This window comes from Falco biarmicus, chromosome 2 (genome assembly GCF_023638135.1).
Source record: "Falco biarmicus isolate bFalBia1 chromosome 2, bFalBia1.pri, whole genome shotgun sequence".
Classification (NCBI taxonomy): Eukaryota; Metazoa; Chordata; class Aves; order Falconiformes; family Falconidae; genus Falco; species Falco biarmicus.
In genome coordinates, this window is record NC_079289.1 from 20,050,152 (window position 1) to 20,078,065 (window position 27,914).

A 27,914-nucleotide genomic window follows, 5' to 3' on the forward strand; every position below is an offset into this window, starting at 1 on the left:
CAGGTTTGCAGGTCCTTACCTGAAGGATTTGCACTGGTGTGGTGCAAACAAAGGTATGTGAAATGCCTGCAGCTGCACCATCAAGATGAACAGGGCACTGACAAGGAAAAGGAACTCTGGACAGGTAGTTAGTTTAGAAGCATACATAAAATGCTTCACTGCTCCGAGAAGACCTCTTCACAAATGAGGTTCATGAACATTAAGGTGATGGGAGTAGTAGGAAAAAAGAAAACATTACACTATAAAATGTAGTATGTTCATGCATTACAGTATGTAAGCATCTTCAAGTATCTTAGTTTTTTCTATGCTAAGCCTCATTTCTCCCTCTTCATTAGAAAGACAACAGGCATGAGGGCTGAAGGATGCAAGCAAGCAAACTTGGTAAACCAGTCTGGCAAGGACACTACACACAGGGCAAAACAAGAAAGGCACCAAGACATTTGTGAGAGAAAACGAGAGGAGCAAGCGTTACTGGCAAGGACACGGAACATGCCAAAGACAAGGTGCCTCAAGGTACTGAGTATTACTGTGATGACTTTGAAATTGATGAGCAGCATAATAAGATACTGTAATGACTAAAAAGAGTAGGCGAAATGGTCAAGCCACTGATGTAATAGCATCAACAATTTGAAAAGATTGGGGTGGGGTTGATTTTAACAGGTAAAAATCTAAGAAAAGGTTGCCCTTAGTAAGACTGAAGATGAGTGTGGATGAGAACAGAAAAGAAGTAGCATATTTCAGGAACATCGTGGAGGAATCTGTCATGGTTAGGTAATGCTCAGAGAACAAAAAGCCCCAACCACTTTGTTTTGCTGATAGAGAGATTACATTTCTAGACATTACAGCTCCAAGAAAAACTTTCTAAATGTAATCCTGTCTTCATCAAGGGTGTTTCTGAACACCGATGCATGTTCTTAGTTAGGGTGTGAGTTCACAGGACTCTTGCTACTCCACATTAATTCCCATATCAATTCACTTAGACTGTAGTTGCATGAATACTTTCAGCTATCCTAAGACACTGGTAGCACCAAAAAAAGCTTTACTCTGGCTGTCCCTGTGTTACCATATCAACAGCAATGCAGAAATATTTGTGCAGGACTGCTGTGAGCTGGATCAAGGAATTAAACTGAGTTAATATGAACCACTTCTTTTGTTAGATCAGTAATTCCCCATAAACATTCTTTCATCAGCGCAAAGAAGGATGCAGCAAGTTGTGTTCTTCAGGACACATCTATAATGACTTGTGCAATAAAGCATTAAGAATTCCTGTGCCAAGCCAGGAGGGTGGAGAGAACTACTTTACACCTCAGAGTCTACAGAAGAAAACTGGTGCACAGCAGCCAGTATGCTGAAAAATTCACACCTTTGCTTAATGTACACAAGCTTTTTCATATAGAAAAGCCCGGCAGCTGCATAGAGGCAAAAAGCAGTTTTGGAAGGACTATAAACTGCTGTCTTCAGCCTACTAGGAAATGAATTGAATGTGTGTAAACACGTATGAAATGACTGGTGGTTTCATAAAAAAGAGTTTTTTTATCATTATGTACCACTATGATATTTCATCTTGGTAGTACTCTCTTACAATACTCCTGAATTGAGATATTTTATTATCATAGAATGCTTTGGGTTGGAAGGGACCTTAAAGATCATCTAGTTCCAATCCCATTGCCATGGGCAGAGACATACCCTAAAACGTAACACATGAGTTGGAGAGAAATGGAGGCAATCTCTGCTTGCTGAGATTTTACTACCTTAACTTAGAGATTCTCACACCTTCTGCATACTAGCTTGTGGTACAAAAGCTCCTGAACTGGGTTAAAGCAGCAGCCATAGCAATGACAATAATCTCTGCTTTTGAACCAGCCAGCATGCCTGCTTACAGTAATTGTTAAAAACCATGCTTGGCTTTGTTTTGCCTAGCCAGACAAGAAAAATTTCCTTCCTTTTGAACTATGGTTTATGATTCTCCCCCTCTTTCCTTTTCATGCTTTGTGCTTTTCATATAGCACAACCAGTTTGCTCCCATCATCCAAAAGCATTTCATCTGGCAGGTGCTTCTAAGACGAGCAAGCATTCCCACTTCCAGTAAGAAAAAGACAATTTTGACTTTGAACAAAGACTCATTCCTAGCTTACCGGACATTTGCACTTGTACTGTAGGGACCATACATCAGCCCCAACTTCCACCCAACTCCTGTAGACACCCGTACAAATACCACAGTGAGTGACAAGTAGAATACGATCCTGGAATCGTGATTTTATAAATCCAGGAGAGAAAAATAAATAAATGAATAAATAAATAAATCCCTCAGCCTCCCCAGTCCAACTCTTCTGCTAATATTAGCAGTTTAGATTAGGATTAAACTTCAATTACAGCTCACTAAATAACCCACTAATAAAAGTAACTAATCTAAGACAGCCAGTTGTGAAATACATATGACGAATTTTTGCTGCAAACATGTAAAACACAGTGTATGATAGTCTAGCCTCTGGTTTTACAGATTATTTTTTGCAAGGGCTTAAAAGGAGCTGACAGTTCAAGAAATGAGATTCGGGAGATACAATCTTACTGAGGCTGGATCATCTTCAGTACATTCATAGATAGCCAGGTACATGTACAAGAGGGACATTGTTTCTGCTAACATAATCCCACGATAAGTAAACAGGTAAAATAACTAGTGAAGTCTATCGATGTTCCTTATAAAAGGCTTAACAGCATTTGTTGTAATGCTGCCATGTGAAATCATAAGATGACTCAAAAACCACAACTTACTGAAACCAAAATCAACATTAATTTTATTTACTGAAACTAACAATCAACATTACAATATTATGAAAATTAGATATGCTTCCCCCCCCCCAAAATGGTCTCCTTCCTGCCTGTTGCAATTCAATTCTCAAACTGCTGTTGCTGCTTCTGCTCCTTTTAGTGACTTGATGCTGTCATTTTATTTCATGCTCAAGGCTGTTGGCTCACTGCCATATATTCAAAATTCCTAATATTCATACATGGATTAACTGGCAATCTAAAGTGGCCTGGATAATAGCTTTTGATAGGACCATTTATGAACATGGAAGAAAGGATGTAAGAACTGCACTAACATGGGGGAAATCTGGCATTAGCACATAGGAAGTTCACAGCAGGATCTGATGCACACATCCCACAGGGAAAGAAATAACACTGATCTTTGATTGGATTGAATTCGAATTTGATCTAATTGGAATAATAATCTTTATTCAAAACCAAACAAAAATAGCATACCACCCTTACAAAAAAAAAAAAAAAAAAGAAAAAGACCGACTTCTCCATCTTTCAGGATCTCCCAGAAGTAACACTTCTCTCACAAGCTTCCTGCATCCCTACCGTCCTTCCACAATGATTAACAGAGAGTTTAAGACTGTGGGTAATTAAGATCTTATGGCTGTAAATAAAGGCAGCTGCTGTAAAGTTGGTGAAGCTGCTAGACAGGCTAACAAACAGGACAGAGGGGGGTTCTTATGTCTACCTCCCTTTCCTTCCACTGATAAAAAACAGTACAATGCATCAGAGAGGGTTGTCATGGAACCATCAAATCATTTAGTTTGGAAAGACCTTTAAGCCCATCAAGTCCAACCGTTAACCTAGCACTGCCAAGTCCACCACTCAACCATGTCCCTAAGCAGGATGTCTACATGTCTGTTAAATGCCTGCAGGGATGGTGATTCCACCACTTCCCTGGGCAGCCTGTTCCAACACTTGACAACCCTTTCAGTCAAGAATTTTTTCCTAATACCCAACCTAAACCTCCCCTGGTGCAACTTAAGGCCAGTTTCCTCTTGTCCTGTTGCTTGTTACTTGGGAGCAGAGACCAGCCCCCACCTTATCACAAACTCCTTTCAGGCAGCTGTAGAGAGTGATAAGGTCTCCCCTCAGCCTCCTTTTCTCCAGGCTCAATAACCGCAGTCCCCTCAGCTGCTCCTCATATGACCCTTCCCTGGACATGCTCCAGCCCCTCGACGTCCCTCCTGCAGCGAGGGGCCCAACACTGAACCCAGGGTTCGAGGTGCGGCCTCACCAGTGCCCAGTACAGGGGGCGGTCACTGCCCTTGCCCTGCTGGCCACACTGTTTCTGACACCAGCCAGGACGCTGCTGGCCCCTTGGCCACCTGGGCACACTGGGGGCTCATGCCCAGCCGGCTGTCAGCCAGCACCCCCAGGCCCTTTCCCACCGGGCAGTTCCCAGCCCCCTGCCCCAGCCTGTAGCGCTGCCTGGGGCTGGTGTGACCCACGGGCAGGGCCCGGCACTGAGCCTGGTTGAACCTCACACCACTGGCCTCGGCCCATCAGCCCAGCCTGCCCAGACCCCTCTGCAGAGCCTCCTGCCCTCCAGCAGACCAACACTCCCACCCAACCTGGTGTCATCTGCAAACTCACTGAGGGTGCACTTGATCCCCTCATCCAGATGGCTGATAAAAGATACTAAACAGGACTGGCCCCAGTACTGAGCCCTGGGGAACACCACTTGTGACCGGCCACCAGCTGGATGTAACTCTATTCAGCACAACTCTTCAGGCTCAGCCATCCAGCCAGCTTTTTACCCAGTGTAAAGTGCACCCGTCCAAGCCATGAGTAGCCAGTTTCTCCAGGAGAATGCTGTGGGAGACAGTGTCAAAGCCTTTACTAAGGTCCAGGCAGACAAATCCACAGCCTTTCCCTCATCCACTAAGTGGGTCACCTTGTCATAGAAGGAGATCAGGTTAGTCAAGGAAATCCTGGGCAATCCAGAGGAGGTTCATACTACTCCATATTATGTGAAGCAATACTGGGCAACCAAATTTTGGAACTGTGGACATAATATGGAACTGTGAACATAAGCCATCATGTGTGCCGACATCAGCAACTTTGATTAAACTGTCTCTGATGAAAGCGACAGCTTGAGTCAGCCTGCCAGCACAAAAACAGGAGCAGCTCTAGACTCAGAGACACGCATCTGCAAAATTAGGAGTGAAGCAATACTTTTCATGATCCAAGTTACTAAACAAGCCAACGAGGTGCTTTTGTGTAAGTGGCCCAATCCACAAGTAATTATGTTATTTTAGGGTTATTTTAAATTGAGAACATTATATAATGTTCAAATAGCTCTACAGGTATATTTTTGGTTTTGTATTTTGCAAGCCTACCACAAGACTACTCTTCCAGTTTATCAGTCGCTTGGATTATATTTCAAAATTTTTCTTCCTCTGATCTGGAATACTACAATTCCTAACAGAAGGTAACATTAAATCTAGAAGCTGGATAATTTCTGCCATGAATAAGCAACCTGCCAGCTGCACATATTACCTAAAACTGGTGTAAGATGGGAAATTTCAGAAATGTTTTTGTAACAATGACTACTTCTTGATGGGAGGAAGGAAGTTAAGCTGGATCATGACAGAACAAATACCAAGGAGTACTCCAGAAAGAGCATCAAACCCATCCCAGATGACTTACATAATTACATTCATCTCAAGCAAACATTGTTTTAGAATTAAGGAGTCTAAAACATGGATTAAAAAAAGAAAAAAAAAAGATTAACAAGTCGATTTGATCTCTAAAATAAATTAAACATCGTTTGGTATTACCAAGCATCTTGTTTCAGTTTTATGTTTTAGTAGAGGCAGTTCAGCAAGTTACTCTGACAGAAGACTCTGCATAGACGGTTCCTGCAGAGGATGCATGGCAGCTTGGCAGAGAGGTAAAGGCAGGACTGGACAATCCTGGGCTGCAAGACTCCATGTAGATTGCTCTGCTTAAGGCTAGTACTACATGCACCTGTTCTGTTCTATGTAAAGAATGCATATAGTTTATATTGACCAAGTCTAAAATTACTAGAGAGGACTGCAAACTGCATATAGTTTATATTGACCAAGTCTAAAATTACTAGAGAGGACTGCAAACTGCCAGATGTTAGTAGATGAGATGAGGGAAACTTTTAGGAAGGTGCCCCTATTTAGAGGATGGATGTTGTTTACCTAACAATGGGCAAAAGCAAACACTTTTTAACATGTCATTTACTGATATTACGACCAAACTCACAAGCTGAAAGACTCTGATGGAAGATCCACAATTCCACATTCATGTCAAAATTGTTTAGTCAGCCTTAAAAGACATAAGTTTCTGCCAAGTAACTAACCAACAAGTAGACATAAAATAACACTTCTAACTTTGCACTGATATTTTATGATCTTTGTTTCTTATTTCTATTTTATTATTGTATTAGTCATTGCAGCAGTGCCTGAAAGATCTAGTAACGGAGCAGGGGCCTACCATGTTAGGGACCATGCAAAACCAGAATAAAGATATTTCAGCCCGTAACATAAAGATCTAAAGAAGTATTCTGTCGATATTCACTTCTTGAAGTTTTCATGTTTTGTTAACGTACATTGCTCAAACCTTTGTAACTCTGATCCATAATTTCTAGTTCATTTTATGCAATTCACTTATTTAGCTGGGATTCATGTATACTATTCCAAAAACATCTAAAAATCTGTCTTAATTATGCAAGACAGATGTTGAACTGTTCCTTGACCGCTTTGTCAAGTCAACTTTATATGCACAGTATTTTGCAGATGGAAGCAATTTTACTACACTCAGGATCTAAGCCAGGTAAAGGCAAGACAGCTTCAGCCATATTTACACTGAGCCGTTGCTATGAATTTGGGGGCAGAGGGAGAAGGAGGAAAAAAAATAAAAGGGAGAAAAGGTGGCACTCATCTATAGAAAGCGAGTTTCTGTTGACACTGGATTATCAGATTAATTTTTTCAAAACTTTCTTTTCCTGACATTCAGAGAGTTCTGAACTATGGGTACAGCAATGTTTGCAAAGCATGGAGAAATCCTGGAAAAAAACAAAGTACACAGCTAGCATTTCAATGATTTGTCATTTTTCATCTTATCACTTACAACAGGATAGTCAATATCCATTTCCTTTCATCTGACCTCAAGTTTTAGATAAGTTTTCCTTTTATCATTACATTAATGAGAAAGACAAATCATAGTCGCAGCAATCTTAACCTGATTTGTTATAGAACATTTCCAGAATCTTGTGCAATGTAAGCCTTCCCTTCATATTCATATAATTTTAAACTACCTACCTTCTGCATTAAGATGCATGGTTTCCAGAGGTCCAATAAATGCGTATCGCATTCCCAATCCATCAGACATCACAAGGTCTAGATCAGTAGGAGATATTACCCCTTCCTAAGTAGGAAAAGTAAAACAGGAAGGAATATTTGCGAATCTTTGGGTTTAATGCAAAATTGCCTGCTTTTTGCCTATAATTACAAAATTACAGAGGCAATAAAAACTAAGGCTAGAAATAGCAGTTCGCTTGCAAACAGAAACACAACTGCTTGCCAAAAATGTCCATTATGCAAGCTTTACACTGAACCATTTGGAGTGAGTATAAGCACTCAGTCACATCTCAAAGATTATCGAACTTCATAATACAAATAAACTTTGATATATTTTGACAGTATCTTATTTTTAAATGTATAAATTAATACACTTTTTCACATAACATGTACTATTTGTACACACTCGTTTGCCTGACACTTATTACTTACAGTAATTTATGGATTAAAACTAAACTGAGATGTTTAGGTCAATGAATATACTTTTCTCTCAGAAACTGAGAAGCAGAGAACACGACACTTAATAGCACGTGACCAAGAAGAGTTTATATCAATTCCAAGTACTATACCAGCCCTTTTAAATACAGGAGTTTTGGCTAAATCTTACACCTCCCTTCATATTCTCTTAGTGCTGGATTTTTGGGCAGAGTCACAACTGGTAGAACAGGGGTGCAGCAGTGGGTACTACACCTGTGGCCACCTGCAAAAAAGGCTGGGACCAAACACGCAGGCAACGCAGCTGCCACTCCCTCCCACAAAACTCACTGAACATTCAACCTGTCCAGCCTCAACCTGCCCAGGTTCTCAAGTTCATTCCCAGCCTCACATCTCAGAGCTGGCAGGATATGGAGCATGCAAAATGAAGCATTTCTCCTGAAGCTGAGCACTGCTGTTCCACCCACATGGTAGCACTCACAAGAAAGCCAACGCCCCCATCAGGTCAGGGCAAGCACGCAAAGGCTTGCAAAAAATGAGTTACAGTTCATTACCTTAACAGATTTACTTGAGAAAAATAATATTCATTTTACAAGGTTGTTTTCCACCTACTAAGACCTGTTCTAACCACTTCCATCAGATAAAGCGTGGTTTCAAGAACTTGTCTTCTTTATTCCCAGAGACGTAAAAAACATTTACTTCTGGTTAGGAAGGTGCAAGAGATGCTGTACTGCTTCTGACTTGCCTTCTCACCCTACCTTGAGGTGCTCTCCCCACTCAGTGCCTCTTTCTCCATAAGCCCCTTTGAGCTGCAGAATGCAAGTATGTGTACTCATCTGCCTGGCCAAAGACATGTCTTTTTCTGTTAAATTTCCCTCTCGCACAGCCCTGTCTGAATGTTCCTTTATATCACACAGCGATGAGATACGAGTTACAGGCATACAGGACAGGTCTCCTGACCTGTTGTAGACATTGACATCTGAGCTAGACATCTAGACTCTCTTTATAAACGCTAGGGAGAAAAAGGAAATCAGCATCCTAAAGCAGGCACCCAGAATAGGAAAGATGAGTTGTGTCCTAAAAGGGCTTAATGCTCCTCACCAACTGAAAGACGAGTAAGGAGCTTGGATGCCAAAGTCCACATTTTAGAAATCCCATCTTAAGTCAGCTGAATCCCACCCCGTGGTGCTTCCTGTGTGCAACTACTACACAATCTACTGTTACTTTAAAAGAAAATTATAAGCCAAGGACCAACATAACTTCTACAGCGGGTCACAGACAACAAGTTTCTTCATCTCAGGTTTAAGTAGTGCCTTCTATAAGACTCAACCTCAAGTCTCAGTCTGTTAGTAGGCATTGCTCCTATCAAAAATAAGCCTGGCTGAGTCCCTGCTGCAGGTGGCTTTCGAACTCCATCTTGAAAATGAAGTAATTGTTAAGATCTACCCGCCATATATGGAACACAGAACTCTGGTAACAATTTAATTTGACAAAAAATGGCAGGGATAAGGAAGCATTATTTTCTTCAACTTAAAGGTAACGCATAGGCAAGGTAAAGTAACTCACCTAGAGGCAGACAAAGGTCTGCATAAAGATAGGACTAAACGAAAACCTCAGACAGCATTCAGATTACAGACCAGTGTCAGTTTAAGTAACACAGGCACCATACATTCTGTGGAAGTTTTTTTCCCTTGACGAGGCAACACAACCTCTCTGAACAACATCAAAGTCAATAAAAGTGCACTTCTGCTGGGCTTCAACCAAACAATGAGTTGTACTGGTAAAGCTGTGCTTGGTGAGTATTTTTTTTTTCTTTCTTCCTGGTTGACATGGATTTGTGAACAAAAGATTAACCACAAGTTCCAGACAAGCATTTGAGCCACAGCAGCAGTTAAAAACTGTAAAATATAACATTAAAAAGTTAACAGGCTCTTGAAACGCTTCAGAATCATTGCAAATTAATTTACAAATTAAAAACTATTTTTTTTTTTTTAATATCATAGTCCTTGGTACTGACATTTGAAGATCAGGTACCCTCAGAATCATGAGACGAATGCTTTGCTCTTGATCTTTTGACCGTAGTCGTAATTTTATGGTTATAGCTGCTAAAAGGCAAAAATTGCTGCTACCAGAAGGAAAACATGACATATCCCTCCAGTTGAGGGATATATTATTCTATACACAAGCTCAGTTTCTCCTTGTCACAAAGACCCTCTTAAAGAAAAGCCTTTAACTATTTCTCTTCAGAAATTAAAAACACATAAATAAGAAACAAGTTAGACCATCCTCCCCTAGGGAATAACCCTACTCCCACTTCTGTTAAGGAGCTATGTTGGTGTAATGATTCAGCAGGGTGGGTGCAAGGTCAGCAAGGTGTCTTCCACAAGGATAGGTGTTTATGCTAAGAAGTAAATGAGTTCCAACCCTGTTTCATTAAGCCTAGGTGTGAAACAGTCCTCCCAAGGAGATTTTCACCCTCTTCATCCTGGGTAACCCTTCACATAAGCCATCCTCTCAAGCACGTATCAGAGGGAAAAGGAAGTGTGTTGAAATTTACCAGAAGCCTTCACAGCTACAGAATTAAGATCTTAATTTAAAATAAATTTCACCAATATCCTCAGTGATACCAACGGCCAGTCAAACTTCAAGGCCTAGACTAGCTCAGAATCCTTCCCACTCCTTATTGACACCATTTATATATCAAAATCTCATCCTCCTGGAGATTTTAATTTCTTGTGATGCCACAGTACTGTCCTAATACTCCTTCAGTATTTTATTAGCACTTCTTACTGCGCAGGGACCCTTTTCTCTTTTCCAAAGACCTGTAGCAGTTCTGCAGTCTCCACCTTTAGGTTCTGACCCAACCTGCCTGGTTTTAATCAACAATCTTTACATCTGTGAGTCACACCCACATCGCAACTTCTGTCACTGACTTGGTTTGTAATCATATTAAATGTGACATGGCCAAAAAAACAATCTTACTTTTTCTCATCCTACCAACTCACCTCATTCTCCTACTCAGTTCCAGCTTGTCTATAGTGTTATTTTGGAGTCCACTCCCTTCCAGACCACCTACTTACTCTCCAAATTTGCCATTTCATCCTCTGTATGTCCCAAATCCAGTATTGGGTTTTTTGATTGCCACTAATACATGCATTCTCTCTCAGCAGCATTTGTTACACCCTTCTCTATCACTTCAATCAAGTCCCTTCCACTCACGCCCTGATGAGATCTTTTTCCAGTCCTGTCATTCTGAGCATATGACTTTTCTCCCAGATCCCTCTCTACCAACTCCATCTCTTTCCATTTCATCATGTTTGAGAAACTTGCTGTCCTACACACTTCACACCTCCTTAGCTTGCTGGCCCTTATCTTCCTTCTTCCATGACACCCTCACTCACCTCACCCTGTAAGAAACACATAGTATCAACACTGTTTTTCTCCTTGGCCCTTTAAACTTCCTTTTATGATAGCCCCCTTTTATGAGACACTGTAACTAGATGTTTAACCCTCTACCTTATCTTTGATCTTTTGGAAAGGTCTTCTGGATAATGCTATAATACAATTATTAATAATAAGGAATTTGGAATTTTAAAAGTCTTGCCAGCATTTAAAGACTGCCAAGCTAGTTAGCTGAGAAGGGAGAGGAAAATTAAGTAGGGATTGAAGCCAATGCACCTGATTACTGTAAGAAAAAAGTAAAATGGACACATACCAAACCATGATTGTTTATTTTCCAAAAGATTAACAAAAATAGCAGGGCTGCCCATTCTTCTTGTCTTTTACGATTACTATAACCTAAATTAAAACCCAGTCTTAAAGAAAAAAATATATTAAGACAGCATCAAAAGCTTATACAGTAAAAAACAGAGACTCATAAGACATTAATCATATGATCCATCAAGCAAAGTAGTTCTAACAGGTTCTTAAAAGCAGCTGAAATTCTGAAATTAGATCAGGGTTGAAAAACTGCCATGCTCTCCTCACTATCTCTACTGCTGTATTTCATGACCTCCTTGTAAATTCCAGGTGATGCTTAGAAAAATATTTCACCAAGGTAAGATTCCACTCAGTAATCCACAGTAAAAACAGAGTCCTAGATATTCAGAGTAAGGTTTGAGACTTCTGATCTAAAGTGTTCGTGAAACTGGCTGTTATTTTCTGGATGACCAGAGTGTTCCCACTATCTGCTTTTTCACAAAATAAATGTGGAGTATGGAGAGACAGAGATAACTAATGCAAAAAGCTCCTGCCACAAACACCTGCGTGCATTTGCATGACAACATCTTGTCAGGCAAGACTAACTCAGACCCAAAATGAAACATCTCATTGTAGCACTCTTGCCTCAAAGGGGAGCACTTGCTTGAATTCTTTCTAGGCACATAAATCAATCTATGGCCTTTTCTTCTAAGTTCTTGTAAAGTGGAACTACTGCATCCTTAAACCTACTTTCCTCATTATCCACACGGTGAAAGTTCTCAGCACCCAACTTCATGTCTCCAAACGAGTTTTCATCCTCCTACTTTCCTACAAATTGGGATCCTAACCTTCAGGCCTCCTAATTTTTCACCACCTTAAATCCCTACTTTCTGCTCTCACATCTGGCCCAGTCCTACATTCGCAGCATATTTTGTGTGTGTGTGCCCAGCTTCAAACTTCCAGCCTCCCTGTGTATGCTCCTGCGGACCCCAGCACCTTTAGCAAAGACAAACTGTATACCCAGTTACTCATTGCTACTTTCATCGCTTTGCCCTGAATTACACTTCTCTCTCTGCTCCAGCATCCATGCCCACATGCAATTTGAGCACCATATAGTCAGGGACTGAACCCAACCTGCTGGCAGTGCCTTACCTCAGATCCCTGGCTGCGTTAGCCTCCCCCCTACACTTGAACCCACATGACAAAAGTTGGTGAGCCCCACACATCATCCAGCAAGCAGCTGTATTTACCACATTGCTTTCTACACAACCCCATGTTCATGCTCTGCATTAAGAACTCTTCTCCCATCGTAGGATCCCTGCTCCATGCCCCACCCATCACACATGCCAACACAGTACTGCTAATGTAAAGAGACTGGCAGGCTGTCAGTTGCTGAGCTACATTTGGGAACTAAAACATATCCCGCAAGCTGCTCAGTCCATCTGCAATGAAAGTTTTCCAGATAAATGTTGTCAGTGTAGCTGTACCTGCATGTCTGCGCTGCCACCAATGACTTTTTTAACAGTACATCAATGCTTCTATGAGAGAAGCTTCCACCAGTTTCTTGAATGGAGTAAGCTCAACAGACCCAAACGAAACCCCAAAAGAGACTGTCCATGCAAAGGTGTCTGAACTTGGGCTTTGATAAAAGTATACATGCACAAATGTACATGTGTAAGATTATTCTTTTGCCATTACTATAAATATTTCTGTGTCAAGGATGCAGATGAGAACTTTCAAGCCTGCATCTCAGCAAAGTCCTCAAAAAAGCAGATAGTTGTTTACATAAAGGGGCTTCAAAACACTTGGGAGATTGCTGTTATGCTTCTCTCCTGGCTCACACATAGCATTTATATCTGAAATGTTTATGTCCTTGTTATGTGGCAAAGAACTGACACAGTGCAGTGCAAATACAAGAGTCCTCCAGCAACAGCACAGATTTTTCTCAGGCACTCTCCATGTTAAAATTAAATAAAACTTATAACAGAAATAGGAGCACCGATCAGTTCATGATGCTAACTGTAGGCATACAAAGATTCTTGTTCAGACCTTTACAACCACTAATAAAACAAGTAAGCTTGAAACTATCTTTTACGGTTCTGTCTCAGTGTTCTTTTACAATAGTCAAAAGCAATATACGATGATTAGCATAAAAATAAAACTATTTATGAATACTGTGGTATAAGAACATCAGTGCTCTGCATCCAAGTTGACTTGGGTTGCCTCATGCAATATAAACAATTTATCTATCTAACCAAAATGACTACACTATTAATCCTTTTGTGGACAAGAATGCTTTACTGATATGTCTCTCCTGCTAATATTCATAGTTTATCTTTCAGATAGATTATCTTACCAGAAGAAATCAATGCAAGTAAAACTTGATTTTTAGGAGCCTCTCAAAGACTGACATTTTCAACAGCAAGAACTGAAAAGTGACTTAATCAGAAGCAAAAATTATTTTTCCTCACTTTGAAAGTGGAAAACACCAAAAGAACATGACTTGCAATAAAAATGACAAAGTTGGCAGCACAACAGTAGAAACACAGAAACTGCCCAAGGCCAGCAGCTTTCACCTAACTGCAGTGATTCTCCTCTCATCAAAGGCAGTGTGTAGCCTGAAGTCACACAGCTGAAACTATACACCTTTGATAGCTGCTATTTGTCCAGGCTTTTGGAATGGAAATACAGCCATCAAAGTTGTTAGGGTTTAAATGTGGTTTTGCCCGAAATGCAATAAAATTATACAAAAACAGAACAACTTGAAAACTTTGATGATGCACAACAAAAGTAACTTTCGTTACCTGTCAGTGCTTCAAGCACTATTTTGTTACTATCCACGCACCAGCACCCAACACAAAAGCATCCATACAGGTTCATACTGAAAGGTCACCTCAGATCAATACCACTTTTTCCAACAGTAGCCCAGGAAGTGTTCTTACACTCTTTCCATAAAGAGTGTAAGAAAACCAAATAGAGAGTGATACTTTCTATGATATATACTGCCTCAGCTCCCAGCAGTCCAGTCTTTGAGACTGACAACTGGAGGTCGCTTGCTTCTGCAGTCTTCCTCTAGCATGAACATGTCTAAATGTTCCCTGAATCCATTCATATTTTTAGCATCATAGATTTCTATGGCAGCCACTTCTGTAGTTCAGTTCATGCTTTTCAGAGACACGAAAGAATCCTACTAGATTTTTGAGGCATTACTTCCCTGGATACCTGTGCTGACCAAGAGCACTGTACCAATATACCTACACGCACAGACTTACTGGTCCAGTTTCCCAATGACTCTTTGAACTAGTTTTAAAAAGAGCTAAGCTGTAAGTGCTGGTTTCCATTTCTGCAGTATTATACTAATTGTTGTGTAAAAAGGTGCCTAAATCAGTATTTCATCAACTTGATATTTGAGTTTTGGGGTTCTTGCATAAGTTCCATTTCTCCTTCATAGTCTGTCATTACTCATTTACTCTTTCCTCCTCCAAAAATCTTGTCCTTAGCATGATCTGTTCTATGACAAACCCCTTCCTTTCAAGGAAAGGTTACTGTGTGGGAACCTCCTGAAGAGTGAACATTGCAGTTCAGCTAGCTTTTTACCCATGGACTTACTCACCTTCCTTGTTCACATTTTTTAGTAGTTGTTTTTACATTTTTATTCTCAAAAATCTTTTTTTTCACCAGTGTTATTATGGTTTCAAAAATAATTTAGATTACTATCCTTTCTATCCTGTGTCTTTCAACATTACTACAGCTTTCTGAAGGGGTTTTTCTTATCATATACTTAAGACTTACTATTAACTTTTTTAATAATATAAACTTTTTTTTTTTAATTTAAAGAAATATCCAAAAGGAGGTCTGTTCCTTCCTAACAAGATTGTTTTACTTATTATTATTCACCACATCCTTCATATTGTTGTAGCTAACTGCAGGTAAGCAAAATCAGTTCAGCAACTATGTTTAGATACTGCTTTGGAAAAAGTTGCTTTGCTTATGTTAACAACACGTTAGTTGAATGATCTTTAACTATATTTGTGTGAATGGTTGTTTCAAACAGCTTGAAAAATCAAAATGTTTTCCATGAAAAAATTAAGTCCTGCTCAAGCCCAGCTGAATCTCTTCTCAACAGAATAGCAATAGACTCATAATTCAGCTCTTCCTGATGAAAGATCAGACCTTGCAGCACAGAAAAGGTAACTGTGGGAAAAGCTGAAGGGGCACAAACAAATGATTCTCAGCTAGAAGTCTGAATGGGCAGGAGGAGGAGAAATCTGTCTTTACCTACAAGTATCAAATAACTGTTGAAATTGTGAGTGCAATTCCTGAAAGGCCAAAGAGAAACCCATTTAAAATATTATTTTCATAACCACTGTACAGCAGGCCAGCAACATTCAGAAAATAACAGGAAATTATGAGACAACCTAGAAAAAAAGAAAAATCACTACTTTGGTTTCTGTGCTTTTAAGATTGTTCCTTAGATTGCCCTGAAAATGACAATATTCTGAAAAGAAAGCAGAATAAAGAATAGTTGTTACAACCATATCACTTTGGTTTTGTCTGTCTTTGCTATTTATAACTGGCATTGCTTCTTACTGTTAATTTACATGTTAGTACATATTTCACGTTCATAAGGGACAGTTTAACAAAGATGACACAAATTTAGGGGAAATTTAAATATACAATCTTGCTTGTCACATCTACAAAACTGGCAGTGTGTGTGTAGAAATCAGAAAAAAAAAAAAATACATACACCCACAAGCCTCCAGGCTTCACTTATCACTGCATACTGGAGCCGATTCAGAACAAATCCCTCAATTTCTCTGTTTAGTTTGACAGGAGACTGACCAATCTTCTTCATCAGGGCATATGTTGTTTCTGTAGTAGAAGGATCTGTTTCTGGATGAGGAACAATTTCAACCAACGGCACAAAGTAAGGTGGGTTTACCTCAAGAAGAAATGCAAAAGAATAATATCAACTATCAACAGGTTAACAAAACAAGTTAATATAAAGCATCCTCATAGCTTGCTACTAGCATGGATATTTTCCAGTGAACACAGTAAGCCTGATGATCTTCAGACCCTGAAAAACTTGAACAATCCAATAAAACCTGGTGCATTAATACAAATTTTAAAAAATATTTAATCTTGCATTAAATTTAACTCCGTTTAACCCCAACAAAGTCCATGGAGCTACACTAAAAACGACAGCACTCAAACAGTACTGGAAGATTTTATGCTCACTTGAGTAACTGATGTTTTCTCAATACTCAGACTGTTTGTTGTAAGATATTTGGTCACCACCTGTCTTTCTAAAAAACCCAAGGCAATTCCTTTTTGATATTCAGGAACTCTGTAATAAAATTATTGCTAAACACCACCTGTAAGATGCAACACTTAATAGATAAGCTGCTACTGGCCCAAGCCTGTAAATATAGGCTAAACACAGAAATCTTTAACAGATATCACATAAAACATACTGTGAAAAAGTTGCAGAACAGGTTACCTTCAAACACTGTACCTACCTAAAAAAAAAAAAAAAAATTTACCTCTCCCTGAGTCTTCCCAAATGTAATTTCACATCAAGTAAAGACCTTTGTGTCATGTATTTTTGAAGTAATAAATAAAAAATTCTAAAGAACACCATAGAAACAGCTAAAAGGTCTTCAGGTCATAGTATTGCAGGCAGTAACTTGGCATGCTCCTTCCAAAAGTAGCAGTCCTCCAGCCATATTCTTAAAGTGTTAAACTCAGCTCTCAGTCTAGTTTTCAGGCAACAGCAATTTATGATGTTAGCTCCTTCTATTAGAAACAACACTGACATTCAAAGAATGGTAATTACATACTGATTCTTTCACCATGCTCCCTTTTAGTCAACTGCCCTTAACTGTGCTCATGTAAATGCAAGCACAGGATTTAATCACATCAACGTGCAAACAGTCTTTCCTCTCTGCATGTTCTTTCTTTTCAGCACTTACACAGTTCCCTTTACCATACAGTCTGACCAACACATAACCTGACGCAGGTTACATCTGTTCTAACTGCTGATGTAACACACTTAATTCCCTTTAAAGTGCCTTGTGTTCTAACATAAGCTCTCTCACGTCAGTTTCTTTGGCAGTGCCACCACCAACGCTAAGAACAGCATGATGGACACTGTTGCAGGTGTGGTGCCAGGCAATTTAGCAAGACCCAAAACACTGCAAGCACCAAGACGTTCACTGAAGGCTTTTCTAACCCTTAAGTATATCACAGGTCCCAATGAGGAAGAGGGCAAGTTAATTGTTGAGAAAGACTGAAGCTATTATAAATTTATTCCAAGATCAGTGTTGACAGACATCTTACTGAAATATTCTATTTCATGAACTTGGCACAGTGAGTATATGGGTGTGTTCATGATGAGACTTAGGAAGACAATATTTTTTAGGAGTGAGAGAACAGATGTTGGTGAAAACTAGAAGTAGTAATAGCTGGATTAAATGGGGCATGGGATGGGGGGGATATTTCTAAAAATGAGAAGCCTTTCTTCAGAGAGCAGAAGAGTTTATCTTACCCTAAAAACATGAAAGCTAGGAAAAATTATGACAAAGTAAACGCAGAGAAATAATTAAGTTAAACAACAGCTGCCAACAAACATCAAATTAATTTTAATGGACTATTAATAAGATTGGAACAAAAATTAGAAGACAACTTCCAACAGGAGTAGTGGAGTTAAAAAAAACACAAACCAAACCACTAACAGATACAGCTTAATACATTTTTAAGGTGATTTGATTACATAGTTTCCTGTACAGCAAGGACTTCGCTCAATAGCACAGACCCTTCAAGCTCCATATTTCTAGCTGTGTGACGTAGCAGGCATATACAGTACATGAGAAATCAACTGCTCTGCAGAAGACCTGTACCAATACATTGCCTGAAACTGCTTGCAGAGAAAAGCTGTACCCACAAGTATTGTGTGCATGCCTATCATACATCTGTGCTATGGGATTTCATTCATTTTTTCTAATTACTGAACCTATTGCTGTTAAGCAAAGGGATGAGCTCCTTTCTGCCCTTTGGGCATTTCATTTCATTTCTCCTCAACACGCTCACCTGTGCCAGAGGCTTTACAACTCTAGCTTTTAATTTTTCTGGTATATCAAATTCCACAATTCTTGTTTTCACAGTATCTTCCAGAGCTGCTTGCTTCCTGCAGCCACCATTCCCAACGTCCTGCTGTCATGTTCAAGACGTTAGTAAGGACATGGTTAAACCAAAAACCACCAAGAGCCAGTAACTACTACAAAGCAAGCATGTTTCCTGATATAACAGATGCACAAAGGCCCCTGGAAAAGTACACTAGTGCACAGCTTCTCCAGTAGACTCCCCTTTGAGTGAATCTGAAATTACTAAGAAAACAGTCTGACTTGCCCTTCAAAGCCATTTCAGAACAATTAGATATTTTAAGGCACTCGAGTATTTACTTTGGAAAATACATATGTCCTTACAACAGCAACCTAGACAATGTTTACAGAGGGACGAGCTACCTTTTCTAGATCTGATAAAACCTGGTTTCAGAAGTGGCTCCTTTAAAGACTGCAGCTCAGACTAAACAAAACAAGTTAACTGGTATGTACCAACTCGGGAAAACAGTAAGAAAGAGTAACGTAAAATCAAAGACTGACAAGCAGTCAGAGAATAGGCAGAAGCCCAGGAATTGGTTAAAAAAAATAGATCATAGCTATAGTTACTTAATACAAAAGTCTAGAAGAGACATTATTTCTTCTCTTGCGCTACAGAAAGTTACAACCCTGGAAATACGAGATAAGAAACTACTGAATTTTAGACTGGAGAAAGACTAAATGTAGGCACAGATATGTAATTTGAAGTGTATCTTTTTTTCCTTTTAATTAAAAAAAAAAAAAGGGGGGGGTTGAAAACAAAGAAACCAATCCTTTTGTTCCTTTTGCTTCCACTCACCCAATGCACAGTGGTGATGGTGGAGGAGCATCAGGAAGGGACTGACCAAATGCTTCAACACTACAGCATTAGGCTACAGGCAGCTACAGAGACATTACAGTAAAGTAGTGCTGTATTTTTGTATTCACACTGCCACTCTTAAGTATGCCCAGGGAATTAACATTTACTTTACACTCCGAGGGATGCCCGGGAGAAAAAATATGTAGTCATCAAATTGCAGACAGCAGAGCAGTACCTTTCTCCAGATACTGCAAACCTTCGTAACAGTCCTCTTAACTCATCTGTCAAACACCAGACTAACATTAGGCTTACAAATTCATTAGCTGTTGAGGAGTAGAAAACGGAAGCAGTAAGAATCCCAGTGATCAAAACAAAATGCTCTGCCATGCTGAGGAGAGATGTGATAAACTGCTGTCTGGCAGCCCCACATAAACCTCTACAGAGGCTCACAAGTGCTTCTCAGCCTTTCGAGGTTCTGCTGCCACCTCTAGTCATGTCATTACTGCATCACTGCCCTGTCCCAGCTGGTCACAAAACATGCAAATTCAGCTCCAAGTACAATTTGTTCTACTTCATCCACCTGCTTTTCCTCTTTAGGCATACCTGCTTCTGCATCAGAGGTCTGATGAAACCAGAGACAAAAGCTCCCATCTTTCATCGACATTACCTGACAAGCACATGCAGCTCACTGTTTGGATCCTTAAGGTTATCCAACAGCAGCTGAAGGGACACTAGAAAAGACTAACAATGCCACAAGCAGAAAGTAGGGAATTTTACAGGTTTGTCTTCAAAACACAGAATTCCTCCATTTTGAGAGCCAGCAGTCTGAGTAACTCACAACAATATGAGCACAACAGCTTACACAGAACATACCTTGAGCCAACAGTATGAAACATGCATATATCCTCTCAATTTAGATGCTGCTGATCACAGAATGACCAGACTACAGCTTTTCAGAGAAGTCAGGCCCCTGCACACTAACAATGACACACAAGCACTCCAAATATCCTTCTGTATCTCTCAGCCTGCAGGGAAGAGTCTGGGATGCAGTTTAGTTAAAGACCTGTAATACTACTACTACTACAAAAACAAAACATGCCATCATACTTACAGGATGTGACACAATACACTGCTTAACATGTTTAAGGCCAGTGAACAATTTGCTGGGTAAGAGACAAGAGGTTGAGCTGCTCAAGATAACATTGTCACCAACAATAAGATCTAACTGACTGAAAATCTTCTTTTTCAGTTCCAGGCTCTCCGGAGTGCACTCCTGGAATATAAACAAAAACCAGTATTAGAAGTCTTCTAGTTCAATAGTATTTACCCATGTATTTCAGATTTCACTGATCCCACCTTGGCATCTAGGAACACAGCACAAGCCACCTATTTTTATCAGCCTACATATAATGCTAAGCCATATCACAAAAATACCTTCCCACATATAAAGGAACGGAAAACCCTAGAGTTTCTCTATATTAGAAGGTGGATCACCTTGTACCACAAGAGATTCCACGCAAAACAAATGGTTCTGCTTTGTCTAAAACACAGACTTCTACTCACGCAGAGATAACATAGTACGGAGGAATAAGACCTGGTCGCATTTTTTTGTTTGTTTTTTAAGAGACTCCCACATGACAGAAGTCCATATTCTCTCAGACAAGATGGAAATAAATAGGTGCATCTCAAAAGACAATAAATTTACAGTACTATGGCAGGAGATTCCAAGGTACAGTTCTGGAACCTGCACTGAAACAACTCTCAGTGACCCTCACACTTAAAAAGCTCAAACATCTCTATTCATTTCAACTCCAAGAAAGATTTCTGAAGTAGAATGCATACCATCAGAACTTCTCACAAAGCTATTGAGCATGTTCAGCTCTGCAGTATTGTGTGAAATTTCACATGTATGAGCCAAGAGCTACACTCTACAGTCATTAGAATTTCAAAGTTATCCCCAGGAGCTACCTGAAGGAAAGCATGGAGTCCACCAGTCTGGGAACAACAAGGACATGGTAGAGTAACTACAGTGGATCTCCCCACAATCAACAGGAAAGACTTCTATCTACGAGAAGAAAACAGGGGAACAAAGCCAGCTTGTTTTCTGGGTTTTTCTTGGAAAGGTTTAAAAAAATCCAAACAGGATATAAACTTGCAAAACTTCAGCTTTACAACACACAGAAAATACCCACTCTTTTCCAGCTCTAACCTATTCCCACCTGTCATGCTGAATTGCACATGAGGGTCGGGGAAAAGACTATATATTTAATATAACCCAAAATGTGCATTTAATACCTGCAGCTTCAGACAGACTCTGGCAGATATGCTCAGGGCCAGTAAATGGGTTAAAAGTAATTTGAAATCTTAAAAAATAAGCAAGTTGTGTGGAACAGTACTAGAAGTTCCACGATGCAGACGTGATAACCAGGGTCATTTAAGAACTCCAGATAGAGCCCAAAGTAATAAGACAGCCTTATCAAAACAAAATGATACTTTGCTTATAATTCCAGGATCCCTCCTTGTTGGTTAAGTTTAAATAGTTTCTTTTAGTAAAGCCAAAGTTGGAGAGAATTCTGCAGATACTGTTCAAGCTAATAAAAGAGTTGCTCTGAATAGGGTTGTGAACTTGAAACTCTAAGCCTCCTCTCACATCAGATGATAACCAAAAAGGCAAACTGAAATCTGCTGGAAACTCAAGCCTGCTACGGTTACATAAGGTTTCTGAATGAGCTATTTGCTTGAAGTTACTTGTATAGTGTCACAATTGTATTCAGGTTGTTGGACCACTGCAATAAAGTTTCTGTCCTCAAGCATGCAATTATTTTCTCAGAGACACCAATTCCCTGAAGAACAGGGGGAAAATTAAGCTCTAAACAATCCATTAAACAAGAACCTCGCTTGCTGTCAGTTATGGAGCCTGGAGAGGTCTGAAGCTATTCTGTTTACCCTGAGAAAGAGAAGATCAAACAGTGAGCAGATAAGGTAAGTTTTAAAGCTACCACAGTCTTTCTCAAAGAATCAGTGTAAAAAGGTTAGCATACACCTCTACGCATTTTAAGTGACACTGTATATTTCTGTGCCCTTTTTGTAGAGAGCATACTTCTTGTTTGCAGTGAACAATACGCCTTTATTCCAAGGCCTGAGCACCTGAACAAGGTTGCTACTAATCTGACTTCCAATTTAAACTTTATAGACATCTTTTTTAATTGCCTGATCAGAACACAACAGTTAATTTTTCAAACCCACCCCCTGGAAGAGTTGCATTGAATTAAAGGCTTAAAGGTAACAGACATTACACTATCCAAATACACGTTCCGAGAACACACAGCAGTATTTGACCAGCCTATGAACTCTTAAAGAACTACACAAAAATAAACACATACTAGACTCTCTTATTAGCAGACAACACCAATACAAGGCAAGGTTTAGCTACCCCAATTAAAAAGTTACACTTAAATGACACAACCCTCAAATGCTAGTACATGGAAAGCTACAGAGTTTTACCTGTTTAAATGCAGCGTCTCTTAGTTTTCGTACAGGCCTCTCCCACCATGCTACCCACCATCTGTGCTCGCACGTGTGTCCACATTCATCTAAGCGCACAACTTCATTTACCTGTATTTAAATGCTGGCATCTACCCAGGTTCTTCCTATCCTTTCTCAGATATGCCAAGCTAGCAACTCACCTGTACACCACCTTCTAGGAAAACACTTCCCAAAACACTATCTTGCAAAATACCTTCTCCTTACACTAGCAATGGGAATCGCTGTGAAAACCATGGGCTGGTTAGCACTGGGAGGCAAAAGAAACAAAGCATGGCCTGAAGAAAAGCACTGCAACACAGTGGTATGGCCCTAAAATACATGGCATTGTCCTATATACGGCAGTATAAGATGAAAGCCAGAGATTTAAACTGGCATGCAGAAGCTCAAAGATCAGCAAGCATTCAGCAACAATCTAGCTGCTTTCTGTAAGGTCATCTAGAGATGGCGTCACAAGGAGCAGCATCAAGCCCTCTCAATAGCAAGTATGGAGCCTGGCAGTAGTCACCAAGCATAAGGAACTGTTGAACAAAGAAGTTTGAAAGCCACAGCTGCACAGTGATGAGTTCCTACCTCCTGACTAGATTCTGGCTGCTGCATATTAAAAACATAATCAAGAAAACATTTCTTGCCTGGAAATCTTCATATGAACGTTTATGATAATGTAAATTCCTGCAATTGAAGACAGATTAATCTTGAGCTCTTCTAGAGCCCCCTTCATTCCAGGGCTGTATCTCACGTCATAGGATTCTTTCAAGGTGATTTTGGTCTGAACAGGCCAAATTTCTCTCCCTTGTAGTCCAGGGCCATGATCCCACTTTTTGTCTGTCACCTCCTGTCAGGATCCTCAACTCCACCATCTCATAGTTCCTGTAGCCAAGGCTTCACCCCCAACCTTCAAATTTCCCATCAGCTCTTCCTTGTTTGTAAATATGAGGTCCAGCACTGCATGTCCCCTCTTCTGCTCCTCAATCACCTGTGTCGGGAAGTTACCATGAATGCATGCCAGAACCCTCCTGAATTGTTTGCACTTTCCTGTGCTGTCCCTCCAGTAGATACTGATGTGGCTGAAGCTCCAACCATGAAGACAAGAGCCTGCGAATGTGAGGCTTCTTCCAGTTGTCTGAAGGCCTTTTCTTCTTGATCAGGTTAGCCTGTAGCAGACATCTACCACAATGCCTCCCACATTGATGGTCCTGTTAATCCTGACTCATAAGCTCTCAACTGGCTCCTCATTCAAACTGGAGCAGAGCTTTGTGCATGCTAGCTCACAGCATGTAATTAAATACTTATTCCTTTCCTACCTTCATCTTGCACCATCTAACCCCCAAAAGCTGTACTTCACTGCTATACTGCAGCTGCCACAGCAGAAGTGCCCTGTTGCCTTGCCCTGACCACAGTAGAAAATTATTTTGAAGACTTCTGTGACTTCCCTCTTCCCAGTAAATTTAAAATGGCTTCAAGCAGCAGGTAAACTGTTCAGAAGCCATAAGCACTTTGATTGCTACAAGGATGCTCTTCATCTTCTGCAGTTAAGTGAAGATTCTCCAAACATGCCACAAACCCTGGCTCTGTTTCTCTATTTATACACATATAATTTACAGCATTTTAAATAGTCTTAGCTTTTCAGTGCTGCAATTTAGCTGACAATTTTGAGGCACTTCTGCATAACAGATCCCAGAGCCAAGTAACAGTAATCCTCTCCTTTCATGGAATGAAGATGTAGCAGCAGCTTTCAGAGCACCAATCTCACAAGCTGGAGCCAGAATGCCAGCACTCTTGCAACAGGAACCACACTATGTCCAGCTTTTTCTGTGAATATAAAGATCTTCACAGGATTAAGAGACATGAGTTCTGAATCTCAGAAAAGCAGCTTTTCTGAAAGTTTTGGTGCCTAGTCCATTTAAACAAATACTTTCATTACCTTCCATAGTTATAATCCACTGGGTAAAGAACTTAACAGAAAAGACTTCAGGCATAACTGCTTTATTTTAATACTACCAAGTCACTTTGGAACATCCTATTTCCAAAACAAAGCCTGCCCAACATAATCCTACATAAAGGAGGGATTTGTGGATTTAAAACAGCATTCAGGTTATCTGTATAATGACAGACATTAAAAATACCTGAAAATGAGACTTGGAAGCTTAATTAAACAAAACAGATTTCAAAGCACTATTACTATAGCTGGTGACTGTACAGTCAAATACAACTATTTTATATAATTTTACTACATATAAATAATTATAATAATGAAAAGATTCTTGTAAAAACTTAGTTGACTTCAGAAAAAAAAAGTACAGATACTAAAATAATCTCTGCAAATTAAACCCTACTGTTTTACAACTGTTCCCCCCAATACTACTGGCAAAGTTGAGTTTACTGAAGTTATCAAAGCAAGATTGCATCTATTTGCTTCACTTGCGGATGCATAAGACTGCTATGTTTCTGTTTTATAGAATCCATATCCGAGTCAAATTATATTTTAAGTAGTGTTTAAAATGCTCACTATTATAATTAGTATTTCAGTGCTAATTATTAATATTATTTCTGTTTAGGCTTTTGTATTGACATGCTAGTTTATTATTCTGCAGGGTTTAGGTCTGTATTGCTGTTCTGGAAGACTGAAGATGCACCTTCTGTTAAGGAAACCAGAGCTTATTTCTTTTGTATTCTATGTCAGACACTAATGTACATTCTACTCGGTAAACAAGTCATGTACATGAACCTGGGGAACTATGCCACCTGCAAATAAAAAGAGTGACATTCTGACTGCAGAGTTTGGGAGGTCAGCTAGTGAAACAAGCACCGAAATAAAATGGTATTTTTAATATTTTTAAATCAGAACAGCTTATTACATCAGAGTATCAATTTTGCTTCTAATATTATTACTAACTATTATGATTTAGCTCAACTATCTACAATTTTTCATGTGTTACATCAGTTTGGTAGTTTCACAAAATTCAAAACTATTATGTTTCAAATGCAAATACTTGATTGCAAGTATTTTGGACTTTTCCATCCTGCTCCCTCCCAAAATGGCAAAGTCGTTTTAGATGCTTATTCTGAGACACTTTAAAGATGGATAGTATGTAAAAATACCAGGATGTTAATTAAGACAAGGGGTCAAATAAAAACACATCATTTCAAACTGTAAAGGTGGTGGGGGAAAACACATTTACTTAAGCCTTCTTTTAGAAAGATTTATTACCCTCATATGAGGGTAAAGGCAGGGACAGCAGCTGGGAGGAGACACACATTCTTGCTCAGTGCTGTATGGGTTTGGGATACAGCACAGAAACATGAGACATGTACATACAGCTGTTATTGAAGGAGTCCCCAGGTTACTGCACACCTTTCAGCATGGCATCAGCGTTTTGATCAGTTAAAATGAGTAAGATCAGAGAAAAAAACCATCACAAAAAGAACAACAGAAACAACTGACAGCATAGATTCTGATCACCAACATGATTATGTCAATTGTTGGACTTTGCAGTGTTAATGGTTGGACTCAACCTTAAAGACTACCTTTTCCAACCTAAACCATTCTATGATTAGTTAGTGCATGACTAGAACTCAAGCCCTCAGCAGCCAGGGTGATGACAGGGGAAGCAGGGGGGTGAGGAGCACCTGGCTGTGCAGCACTGCAGGGAGGTGCAGTTAAGTGGTCCTTTGACCCTGAAACAGGTGATGCAGGAACCCAAACCATACCGGATACACACAAGGCAACAGAACCTCATCAGGTTGTTTGCCCCTTTTCTCCCTGCAGGTATTTATTCCACATACCTGGTATACAAGCCTTCTCCAAGACTGTTTCAAGCACATGTCCAAATACTAGATCATTAACCAATATATGTTTGGCAACAAAAGACTCCTCAGATGTAAAACTCCAGTTAGCCCAGAACAAGCCACACAATCTTGGCAACTAAGATTTTATTTTGAACTTGAACAAGAACTTCTATCCTGTAAGCCAAGGGTAAGAAAGCATGATAAAGAAAGCAGCTCCTTTAAATGAAAAGCAGAGTGGCAATTTGTTAATAACGACAGGGCCACATTAGCACCATTTGACTACACAATTATAAGAAATAGACATCAAATAGAAAGGCATGGGGGCTTCACATCCTGGGACTTCAGTTACAGACTTTCTACAGGGCAGGTAAGCACTAAAATAAAATGCTTAATGCAGGGGAGCAGAAGGAATCACATCCCATGAGGATTTTAAGAACAGGTTAACTTATTTTTGACAGACAGCTGTCCAGGTATGACTGATGCTGTCTTGTAGAAGGGGTTATACTAAGTAACTTCTGAAGCCCCTCGCAGCTTGATTTTGGATCACTCTGCAGTTGGTAGGGCAGAAAAGGTAAAGATTAATCTTATAATAAAGGTGGGGTCTTCTCATACACTGTTCTGCTGAGGAGCAGAAGATGGGGTGGGGCAGGACACACACACACACACCCCCCCAAGTTTAACTCTGATTCATAGGGTTTAAACTTCTTTACATTTCCATTCAAAATACAGTTATAGAAGCATCTTAGAGTAAATCTGAAAGTGCCTGGCTTTTAGAACAGTGTTAAGTTCACATTCAGCAAAGCTTTAATAGAATTCAAAGCCATCAACTAAAGGACAGTAGATGAGTAAGCTTATTACAGTACAGTTGTAAAAGTATCAGTTAAAACACCAGTACTTTCAGGTTAATCTAATAAAAAAAAAATAATTTGGGGGGCTATAACTCACTTCAAATCTAAAGTGATAACTTAGTTTCTTAAACTTATGAGCTCATACCAGCATGCAATCTAATGCTTCTTAAATCACTGCCTCTTGAGTGACATGCAAGATTGTCTACCACACAACCCCATACAAGTAAATAACACTTTGGTGAGGTGAAATCCAGCATTTTGATGGAAAATATGACAATCTCCTGTAATGGGGACCAAACCCATATTCAAATCTGTAATGGTAGACAACACCAGTTGTTATATGCACAGGATAGATGAGGAACGAATGGTAGAAAGTTTGGAAGGCCAGAAGTCTATTCAGCAGCACCACAGCAGTGACACTGGCAAGCTGTCTACCCAAACATTGTCTTCCAGTTCAACTCAAACACTGACTTGATACAGCAAGTCGTTGAGA

At 39.8% G+C, this 27,914-nt stretch overlaps 1 protein-coding gene across 3 annotated transcripts in view; it reads right to left on the reverse strand.

The window, feature by feature from the left end:
• CRYL1 (crystallin lambda 1) overlaps window positions 1-27,914 on the reverse strand; it is a 61,621-nt gene that overhangs the window by 12,281 nt on the left and 21,426 nt on the right. For 2 of the 3 annotated variants that reach the window (XM_056327725.1, XM_056327724.1), the window contains 3 exons: window positions 20,353-20,514; window positions 16,033-16,227; window positions 7,113-7,218 (listed from right to left, as the gene is read on the reverse strand). In XM_056327725.1, coding sequence (XP_056183700.1) covers window positions 7,113-7,218; window positions 16,033-16,227; window positions 20,353-20,514 — 463 coding nt within the window. The remainder of the gene's footprint in view (window positions 1-7,112; window positions 7,219-16,032; window positions 16,228-20,352; window positions 20,515-27,914) is intronic. The other variant, XM_056327726.1, reaches the window with a different exon arrangement.